The 11,451-nt window shown below is 35.1% G+C and overlaps 1 protein-coding gene across 1 annotated transcript; it reads left to right on the top strand.

Moving 5' to 3' along the window:
- Nucleotides 1-440: 440 nt before the first annotated feature.
- Nucleotides 441-4,110, top strand: LOC7486532 (uncharacterized). Its single transcript, XM_024587284.2, has 7 exons — nt 441-974; nt 1,726-1,902; nt 2,029-2,178; nt 2,324-2,425; nt 2,526-2,596; nt 2,726-2,793; nt 3,352-4,110. The coding sequence occupies exons 1-7, from the start codon at nt 732-734 to the stop codon at nt 3,588-3,590; spliced, it is 1,050 nt and encodes a 349-aa protein (XP_024443052.1). The 5' UTR covers nt 441-731; the 3' UTR covers nt 3,591-4,110.
- The last annotated feature ends 7,341 nt before the right edge of the window (nt 4,111-11,451 follow it).

The following is an 11,451-nucleotide window of genomic DNA, read 5'->3' as shown; positions in this document are numbered from 1 at the left end:
TATCTTTTTAACTTTGATCAAAAGTGGTAAAAAAAGTAGACAGCACATTAATTAATTAATGGCTACTAGTAGAAGTTGGCCGCCTCATAGATAACGTCTATATACATATATATATATATATATATATATATATATATATATATGTATATATATATATATATATAAACGGAAATTTACATAATAAAATATCAAAACTCAAAAGTATAATAAATTTACTGGATGTTTAAAAATATTATTTTTTAAAGTGTTTTTTATTATAAAAATATTAAAATATTTTTTTATTTTTTTAATATTTATTTTTAATATCCGCCTAACAAAATAAAAAATAAAAAATAAATATTTAAAAATAAATAAAATTTAAATTTTAATAAAAAAAAGTGTTTTAACCTCGTTCGTTCAAAGCACGCAGGCAGATAGATGCCAAGAAATATTTCACATGCTAAAAGTCTAAAACAGCACAAAACCATCCCCCGTGCCAAAAATAGCACACCCACGTGCCCTTCCCTTTAGGGTTTTACCCTTCATACTCTACAAGGGTTTCTGTTTCGCCCGCCACCGCCACCGCCACTGCCACCACGGCTTTTCTTTCTCACATTTCCACAACACTAAACACTCTTCACCCATCCCATGTAACCCAATCCCAAAGGAGAGACACCCAGAACTTCAGAAATAAATAAAAGAGAGAACTTCAAATCTTCTTTTATTTATCTAATTTAAACAGAACATAAGATATGAACATGGAAGCTAGAGTTGGTGTGGTTCTTGAGGGAGGGCAGAGAGCACTTAATTCTGCTTCTACCCATGGAAGCATTGTGGATGCTGGTGCAAGGAAATTCTTGCAACAGCATAACAATAAACAGAGTCCGCAACATTCACAGTTAGGAACCGTACAACAATTGCTTGCTGGTGGTGTTGCTGGTGCTTTTAGTAAGACTTGTACGGCTCCTCTGGCTCGCCTTACTATCCTCTTTCAGGTTGTTAACTTTTTTCTTATGTCAATTTTGTTGTTTCTCTTCGGATTTTCTACTCTGGGTTTCGAAAGTATTGTTTGAATTTGGGATATTTGAAGTTGTGGGTTTTGGGATTTAATAGGAAGTGGCTAGTTTTTTGCTGTTCAGAATTTACCAAGGCGTGTTTATTTTCTGTTGAAAAACTTTGTTAAATCTTCTTTCCAGTTGGAGTGGTGTTGAATTTGAATTAGATTTCTCCTAATGCACCTGAACTTACATTCCCCCCCCCCCCCTTTTTAAATTAGAACATAGAGAGCTTTTGGTGAAAGTAAATTTGACGCATCCAATGGAATTTTGTAGTCAAAAGTTAATATTTATGGAAAGTGGTTGTTGAGTGTGAATACACATTGCATAGTTATTAGAGCTGGGTTCATTTGTTAGAAAGGACTCCAAGGATTTGCAAGATGGTTTTGTTAGGTAGTTTTCCATGAAGTATTATGTATTTTGTAGCAAAAGGATCCAATTTACGGCAATGGGAGCGAAAACCATTTAATTTCTTGAAGTTTCCCAGTTATGTTCATAATCTTGCTGTATCAACCTTGAAACTATTTTTGATATTTCAAGTCATTTCTTTTCCAAGCTGCCTATGCGTGAAGAGTACTAATATTTCTCTGTGTTTTGCTGATGAAAATAATTTACTGGATTGATTGCTCGTATGTGCTGTCCATATATGCACCAAATATTTGTCTGACTGCTTACTTTGTCATTCTTCTAGGTTCAAGGTATGCACTCAGATGTTACAGCACTAAGCAAGGCTAGCATATGGCAAGAGGCTTCTCGTGTTATTAATGAAGAAGGGTTTAGGGCATTTTGGAAAGGCAATCTAGTGACTATTGCTCACCGTCTTCCTTATTCTTCTGTTAGCTTCTATGCTTATGAACGTTACAAGAGTGCAAGTGCATACAACCCTTTTCTTTCTTTCTTTTTTTTTTCTCTCCCAAAACTCCTATAGAAATTCAATTAATTGATGTGTCATCATAATGCTTTCTAAATTCCATGTTGTCCTGCTCTTTTGCAGTTCTTGCAACCAGTTCTTGGTGTTGAAAATCACAGGGTGAATGGAACTGCAGACCTTGCTGTGCACTTTATAGGTGGTGGGATGGCAGGAATAACAGCTGCATCTGCCACATATCCTCTGGATCTTGTGAGGACGCGCATAGCAGCACAGGTAACTCTGTCATGCTTGGTTGGCTAAGAACTGCCCTAGGGTGGGTGGGATAATGACTAATGGGTTGCTGGTTTGGTTCATCCTTGATTGCAACACTTTCCTGTTTGAAATTTTGTCTTGATGCAGTTGCTTCTGAACCTTGCAGAGAAACACAATGTACTACAGAGGCATTTGGCATGCATTTCATACCATATGCAGAGAAGAAGGTTTCCTTGGCTTGTACAAAGGACTGGGAGCAACATTACTTGTAAGCTTCTGTTACACATCTCTATTTCTTTTCTTTCCTTTTCCTCTCTTCTCCATTTTATCAATTGTAAATGGCCATTATGGATGCTTTTGTGCTGCAGGGTGTTGGACCTAGTATAGCGATAAGCTTTTCTGTTTATGAGTCTCTCAGATCTTTTTGGCATTCCAAAAGGTGAAGACTCCCTTAATTGATTGAATTGAGCAATATCATGTACTGCATTATACTTTTATGTTATTATCTCGTGATTGTTGTGGTTTAGTTTGAACTATGTATTATAAGCTCTTCTGTTGTTGTTTTTAGGCCCAATGATTCTACTATCATGGTCAGTCTTGCTTGTGGTAGTCTTTCAGGCATTGCATCATCAACAGGTGAGTAACCAGCAGCTCAATTCAGCCCTTTTTTCAAACCCTTAGAAAGCAATCTGTACATGAACTTCTTTGCTGTGACTTTTGCTTATCAGGTCCCATCTATTAGTAATGGCTTCAGATTTTTACTTGAATATCATGCTACCAGGTCTAGTTTATTTTTTCTTTTGTTGATCCTGCCAGCATAACTGTTGCAGCAATCAACTGGGATAGGCAATATGTTGTGAAAATTTGTTTATTGCCGGTCAATATCCTATTCTGTTAGATTTTGTTTTGTTGTCCTGATTAGTGAACGCAGTTTCCTCAAGTATATACTAAGAGCCTGTTTGTTTCCGCGGCTGGTCGCCCGTTTCCAAAAAAAATGATTTTTTATTTTTAATGTTTGAATCATTTTGATGTGCTGATGTCAAAAATAAATTTTAAAAAATAAAAAAATATTATATTAATGCATTTCCAAGTGAAAAATACTTTGAAAAACAACTGCTACCACAGTACCAAACACTATCTAAGTGGTAATGTATTATAGGTTATCTCTGTATGACTTTTTCTCATGATGTACAGCAACATTTCCTTTGGATCTTGTGAGGAGACGAATGCAATTGGAAGGAGCTGGTGGTCGAGCATGTATCTACACATCCGGCTTGTTTGGAACATTTGCCCATATTATCCATACTGAAGGGTTCCGAGGCATGTATAGAGGGATTCTGCCCGAGTACTACAAGGTGGTTCCCAGTGTTGGCATTGTGTTCATGACTTATGAGACATTGAAGATGCTTCTATCTCGCATCCCTGCCAGTTAATAGTTACATTGAAGGTTCTGGCATTCTTCCCTAATTATTTTTCACGGATACCATGTATTTGAGCCCATTACACGAGGAAAATGGAGGAAAAAAGAATAGAATTGGTTATTAACACATGAAGGTAGATTGGAGAAATGTCTCTCGAGGCACTGGTCAAGAAATTCCATGGTGGCAAATTTTGTCGTTGCTGCTGTGAGACTACTTATTTTATGTATAGGGGCCCTTTCATGCGAAGATGAAATGTTTTAAGAATTTGGCGGACAACCACAAGGATATGCATGTTTGGAGAATGACTAATTAGTGCGAAGATGAAGGGTGTCTCTATTTATGGAGGACTATAACTTGGTGATCTTAGGGTATATAAAATTGCGAGAGTAACTCAAAGTTTATCCGGTCTGATATAAAGCTAGCAGTTGATGATATCACATCATCAAAACAGTTTTGTAATCCTAGCCTGTTTATTACTTGCGTTTGAGCAGCTTTGCGCAAGTATCAATCTTATGGAAGACGTAATTTTATATTTTCAGCGTGCCATCATTTCGATTACTGAAGATTTGATACTGGGCCAGGATAGAGGTGGCTATTCGCTTTTGAACTTGTTAGTTGTTACATCGCCATGGTTGAATGTTCTGTGTTGCCAACAGAATTATTTTTTTTTTTTAATAAGAGTAATTGTATTATTAAAAGGAGGAAACTGTACAGAGTACGCGGAGGGGGGTATACTTCAAGAAGTATAAAAGCTTGTTACCCTGGTATATATGACAAAAAAATAACAAGGAAAAGAAACAAAAACTAAAAGAAAGGATAAAAGCAGACTATAAAAACAAACAGTAGATGAGCCAGTCAACCAGTTTCTGAAATTCCTTTATCAGTTGATTATATATGAAACCATGCTAAATAAAATCTCGAATATAACAAGAGTAATGATATCTCAGGACTCTCGAAGGCGCCAAATAGACCTAAAAATAGCTATGATGCGAAACATTGGTTCGAGCTCTACCAAATAGGACCAAACCAAATAAAAAAATCCTCACAAACATCTTGATGAGATCAGTAATTTTGATGAAAGACTATTATTTCTATCATGCCAAATAAAGTAAACCGAGACTGAGAGGGCAAATCGAGCAAGGAGATGCGTAAATTCCTTCTTTTTTTTTTAAGCGCGTGCATGCTCACTGAAGTAGTTGATGCCATGTCGAAGAAGGCCAACCCATAAGAGTCATGCTCGTGATAGCACCCCAAACTGTAGTAGAGAAATGATACTGAAAGAATAAATGTTCATGTATTTCAACTTGTGACCCATAAAGGATACATATCAAAGAGGGAATGATTTGAAAAACATGTAGTCTAAGAGTCAGTTGAAGACACCCAACACAAGTAAGAGAAGCCGGAAACCACAACTTAATCTTGGAGTGGATTTGCTCCACCAAAGGCTTGCAATCAGAGTAAATCAGTCTTGTAGATATCAATGGGACAACCAGGTATTTTACTGGTAGCCTGAAACCTAAAAGATCCTGCAAAGAGGTTTTAAGCTCATCATCAACTTCTGATAAGAAGATTAGGCTCTTCTCTTGATTTATAACAAGACCAGACATCCCTACTTAATCATCCAACGTCTTTCTCACAATTCTAACCAAGTCCCTATCTGCCCGGTAATAGTTTATAAGGTCATCAACAAAACACAAGTGAGTAGTAACATTTTGTTAGCACTACTAGTGGTAACGAAATTTCGGGTTCTGTGAGACTTTTCCAAGAATGCTTTCTAAATCCTTTATAGTTAGAATAAACAAATAAGAGGATAAATGATCACCCTACCAACAAAACTCATTGTAGATGCAAATTGATATTCGCATGACTTTGTAAATGTTTGTTTTTATATTATATCTGAAAAAATATTAAATTAATATATTTTAAAATGTTTTTGAAATTAATATTAAAATAACATATTTTAATATATCAATATAAAAAATATATTTAATATTATTTTAATATAATTTTTACTAAAAAAAAATACCGTTCAAAAAAGTAACTACTACGAGTATGCATAAAAGTACTGAAATCATGACACCAATTAGCGAAGATTTTTGAGGGGAAAAGCATAAACTTACAGAATGAAATTGGAGTGAACTGCATCGATTAATGTGAGCTTTAAGACTGGACGTGTTGGCCTCCAACTTTGCTCAAAGTCAAACAGGAGCTACTCGAGTACATAGGTGAAGAAGGGTAATGGCCCAGGCAATGTTGGTAAATAATTCTCCGATTCAGCATCGTTCTTTTGTTTCTTTTTTTTTTTTTTTTTTTTCTGTTTTTGAAGTTAGGTGAAAGGAGATTTGAATTTAAAAATATTTTTTTTATTAAGTAACCAATTCAACACAATAGCTTAAGCTGTTAGGTAAGGTTTCATGATATGATTTATATTATTTTTAACACATTCCCTCAAATGAAATCCCTTTGAATTTGAAACTCATGACCGCTTTGTCATCAAAACTCTGATACCATGTTTAAGAATTAATTCAACCCAAAATCTTAAGTTGTTAGGTGAGGTCTAAAGATATAATTTATACAGATTTACATGATTTACATGATCGCTTGGTTATCAAGGCTCTGATATCATTTCAAAAAATCATCTCAATCCAATAGCTTAACCTGTTAGTTAAGGTCCAAAGATATGATTTATATTGTTCTCTAACATACCTCCTCAAGTGAAAGCACTTTGGGCTTGAAACTTGTATAGACCTACAATACCTTATGCTTAATTTTTATTAAATAAATAAGGATGGTGATATTTGAACTCGTGACCTCTTAGTTATTCAGGCTCTGATACCATGTCAAAAAACCATCTCAACCTCATAACTTAAACTAATAAATAAGATTTTAAAATATAATTTATATTATTTTTTAACATTTTATAGTATTTAGGTGGAAGATTTGCTCTCAGAGCTACTACAACTCTAAAAAGTTTTGCCTTTGAAGCCGGTAACTATCGTCCAATTTGAATGTTGGCATGCGATTTTATGCCTTTTCTTGTTCCCTCTTTTACAGGTCTGGCCTTTTTTTTAGGTCAAGTCCACATAAACCTGCCCAGGTATGCACTGATGCAAATCTGAAGGTCCTGGCACGCGTCACAGTGTGGACTAAACCTTTTTCGTTGGTATTTTTCTCGTGTCTCTTTTCCTCATTTGTGTACTTTTCTTTTTGAGGTTGGGCCATTTTTTCAGAATTGGACCATGCGGGTAGACCAGAGATTCCACAAGTTGATCTGAAGTGAAGGAAATTCAGAACAGAGAACACAGTTCGCCCTGGAAATGAAATAACTTGCTTAACATTTACCATCATTTATGTTTGATAACTTGCATGGTGAAATGAATCTTTGTTCAACAGATGTTTTGGATATCAATTTTCAGCCCCACAGGGCATGGATGATGGGACTATTACTAGTTTCTCTCCTTCTGTCTTTGCTTTTAGGGTTCTAGTCATGGCACGTAGAATTACTTGATTTCTCCTCCATCATGCAATTACAGGATTACTTGATGCCCAGAATAGCACGAGAGGATCCACATAGCAGACCCCATTTAGTTTGGTATACAATATATTAAGATAGAATATGCTACTACGTAAGAAAAAGGAAAGCAGATGGTGGCCATCAAAATCAGACTACATAATAATACTAAAACATGGCAGTTTTACTAGACTACCTTTCCTTTTCAGTTTACTGTCTTTAAATTTGACAGGATTACAGAATCATGACCACACGTGTTTTTACAGCTTGAGATGGATTCTTCAGCTACAGTCTCTAGTAAGCTTCAAGCACACTGATTGAATTTCCATACCATGGTGATGAGTTTGTGATGTGAAATTTTTTCTTGGTTTTTTAGCCTCGCCATTATTTGAAAAGAATCGTTCATAATTTTCAAGAGAAGATCCTCCTGTCTTAAAAAAGCAGTCAAGATCAACCTCATTGTCTATGAAAAGTAACCTTTCTAGTCTATATTATTGGTTTAGGAAGAACAGAATCTCCAAGGTAGAGCACCATATCATTGCTTTAAAGAAAATATGCATCCCTTTCTTACAAAATATTCACGTTCAGCTTTAAGAACCACTATAAATTCCTGCAATCAATCATTCAAGTGAGCATCAGCCAGCAATTAACCATCAACTTATCCTTTTCTTTGTTTTCCCCTTGAAATTACTTCATCCTTGATATTGGGTCAGGACTTGGTAATCTGCATCCTGAGGTTTGGATCATCATGTAGTTTGATCTAGTCCTTGGGTTGCAGATTACCTCTTCCTCACTGACAATGCAGAGCTTTCTATCGAACCTGGACGAGTCAAAGTCACTTGAGGTGGCTACACTACAGGTAAAAAAAAAAGGAAAAAGAAAAAATAACCATGCTTTTGATCTTCGGATCATTTCTTTCTGAACTCTCCTTTTCTTTGTTGGCGGTCAAAAACGTCTGTTGAAAAAGTTTATTTGCTTTAGTTGGTTGCTACTCCTAGAGATATACACTTATTAGTTTAAAACTTCAAATGTCTCTTTGTTAGGTGGGCATGTGATACCACTGAGAGCTAGCTGCACAACAGCACTAATAATTCTTCTCCATTTCTAGCTCTAGGTTTTGATCCTGTTGGCAAACTACACATTTTACTTGTGGTTCCACTCTCAAAATAGTTCAGGTATGGCCATACTGGAAAGTAATGAGTTCACATATCCAACCCTGATACTGAATTAGGGAGGGTCAGGGGAATCCTACTGTCTGCAGCTTTCTCCAGACCAAGGTATGGTTAAATTGTTTAGTTATTTTTTTCTGATGCCCTGGCAAAAGAAGCATGAATAAGAGTAAGTTATCTAATCTAGATTTCTGGTTCTTGGAAAACTGAACTTGGTTGTCATATGCCAAGTTCCCATCAAGATTAATTTTTTTTCAACTTCTTGAAGCAGATTGAGGTTTTCTGTCATGGAATTACATGGATCTATATGTTACTTTTCTTGAATTGCTGCAGCACTCCCAACAGCTTCATCCTTGCTTTGACTGAAGTCCCTGCCAGCCTTGAAGATTAAAAGATCTCAGCATCTCCACCCGGAAGAAAATGAAACTTCCACACAAGAGTGTAATGCAAGATCCAAAGTCCTTTCCAATCACACAGTGCCATGCTGGTCCGTAAGCTTCATCAAATTTCTGTTTAGCTGTTACAAATGTTGTTCGCTTGAACATCAAAGATATGGCTTTGATTAAGAAAAATCCTTAACATCATCATCTTCTGATGTCTACCCGCATCGTTGCTGGTTGACTGTGTTAGTAGATAACCGACACTTCCACTTTGAACTAGTGGTGTTCGGGCAGGTAGTTCAGATATGAGAAACACTAGTCAGCGGTATATGTCAAGTTTATTCCAAGTTTTGTTCTTAAGAAAAGAAGCTAAAAGGTGAATATTATAGTGACAAGAAATGCTACCAAGAGATAGATTAATGGATTAGATCCATTTTGGGTCCCTCCAAATATGATACCTTTTAATATTAAATCCTAAAACCATGAACGTGAGAGCTTGTATAGTTCTGATTTCCCGTACCAAGCAATCGCAGATCACCTCCTACATTCTATAACATGCAAATTCTCCCCACCAAGTGTTGAGCATCAACTTAACCATAATATCTCTTCAGAATTTTATTTTTTTTGTTTTTTTAAGATCATGAGATAATAACCAAGTTGTGACAAAGAAAGAGCTTCTGAACTATGGGAACATCAAGAAAATCTTCTATCCTCCCTCAGGTTTTTTAAAAAGAGAGGTGGGTTTTCCACCACTACGTCCATTTCTGCATAAATTGGAAAGAAAGAAAAAGAAATGCTAAAGCTGCCGTGCTCCAAACTTACAGTTTATTTATTTCCTCCGTAATAGCAATGATTCTTATGGCAGCAAGCAGAGCCTATACAATCTTATATTTGCCGCATTTCTCCCCCCCTCTTTTTTTTTTGAAAAGAAAGATACCTTTCTAATCATGCTTGCTCCCAAGGCATAGCACTCTAATCCTCCACTCGGTATCTTATCACTTGAAGAGTCTGATATCTTGCCAAGAATAAGTATCTCAAGTTTTGGTACCATGTTGCGAGATACATGAGAAGCTGTAATAGATGACTAAAAACTACTAGCAAAAGAAATTACAAGAACAGGTGATTGTTACAGAACATAATTTGATTCTCTATTGGTATAAGCTGTCAGCAATTGTCGAGACCAAAATGGTTAGAACGAAAAGGTCTATTTGAGACTTAAAAGGGCAGGAAGATCCGAATATGAGATTTTGTGGAGGGCAATCTCCTCAATCCTACGCCATTCATCAAGCCCCGACAAGGCCTCCTCGTTGCTTTAAAGCAATGTTTTCAGTACTACAAATTGGCCCAACAGAGATTAAATGCAACACTCTGTTTCCAATAACTTCAATATGTCTTTTTTTGCCTGAATAAAATGCTTGCAAATAATATATAGGAACATTGTCAAATCATATGCACAAGAATTTTGAAGCAACGAGGAGGCCTTGTCGGTCAAAAGAAGATTGTATAGGCTCTGCTTGCTGCCATAAGAATCATTGAAAACCTTGAAAACCTTTGAACAGTAATAAATGACAAGCACTGACAAAGATCAAAGAAGAAAAAAAATCTGTCAGTCAAAAGAAGCATCTCTACTCCCTTGATAATGTGCAGATACAAAAATTCTACCGTCCAAAAAGTTAAGACACAAAAATAGGATAAAATTTCAAACACCATCATAGCCTGAAGATTCTTCTATCTATCAGAATTAGCCCTAAATTACTAATCATTGGACCTCAATTTCTAAGTCTCTACGTAACAAAAACTAAATGTAATTAGTCATGTCTTTAACTTCCTAATCCTCAAAATTCTCAATAAAGAATTTCTCAGTCAAGAAAACGCTTTGTTTTCAGTCATGCCCCTCTTCTTAATAAAGAAAGAAAAAACAAATTCTTGTTGGAACATTTTAAATATTTACTAAGATTGTTATTTCTCTTTAATATGATAATCTGGTTTTTATAAAAAAACAAAACATGTATATTAATCAACATGTAGATAAAAAATCAACTTACAATATTTCTTTACAGAAAATAAACTTGAAGAAGTAGATTGAAGTAAGGATCTATCCTCCAACCTTATAAACAATTTATTTCTTGCTCTCTATTCTATGGTGTTAGTATTGTGATTGCAATATTGTTTTTTAGGCTTACCCAATTTTTTATTTATGGAAGCATAACCAAGAATAAATAACGAACCAAAATTTATATGTTACTTTCTATAAGAATTTTGATAGAAGGAATGCAAAAGAAATTTTTTTAGAAAGACTAGAAGTTTTCTTTATTATCAAAATCATGTCAGAATTGTCTCTTTTTTATAGGCAATTATGACAGTTAACTTTAATGTAATTTTTTTTTTAAAAAAAAAGTTACAACTTTCTAGTTAAAATAACACAACTCTATTTCAAGTAGAGTTTTAACAAGCAAATTTTTATTCACTCCATAACAATTTCCCACTTGAATGAAAATTATTTGATTAGAATAAAATACAAAGTAGACACGGAAATAGAGAATAAAAACGAAAAGTCACTGCATTGGGTGAAGTAGTTTTTCGTCTTGAACTTTCCCCAATGAAAACTATTGGATTCACTTGATTAATCAATGAACATGATGTCTTGAATTGTTCAGCATTTTATGTAAAATCAAATAATAAAGATCACATAGTTCCTTTTCATATAATTGGCTGTTAACACGTCTTGGTTTCAAATAGTACTTTAGAGAATTTAGTCTTTTCAATTCTCATAAAAGTAGTCTCGTTCCACATTCACATATGCTATTCTTATA

This window comes from Populus trichocarpa, chromosome 16, assembly GCF_000002775.5.
Source record: "Populus trichocarpa isolate Nisqually-1 chromosome 16, P.trichocarpa_v4.1, whole genome shotgun sequence".
Taxonomy (NCBI): domain Eukaryota; kingdom Viridiplantae; phylum Streptophyta; class Magnoliopsida; order Malpighiales; family Salicaceae; genus Populus; species Populus trichocarpa.
The sequence above is the reverse complement of the archived record's forward strand: the minus strand, read 5'-3'. Positions and strand labels throughout refer to the sequence as shown.

Bases quoted from the DNA above. Each gene is read 5' to 3' on its own strand.
- LOC7486532 (XM_024587284.2), top strand. From the start codon at position 732: ATGAACATGGAAGCTAGAGTTGGTGTGGTTCTTGAGGGAGGGCAGAGA. The intron at 975-1,725 runs GTTGTTAACTTT...TCATTCTTCTAG, and splicing joins GCCTTACTATCCTCTTTCAG to GTTCAAGGTATGCACTCAGA. The intron at 2,426-2,525 runs GTAAGCTTCTGT...TTTGTGCTGCAG, and splicing joins GACTGGGAGCAACATTACTT to GGTGTTGGACCTAGTATAGC.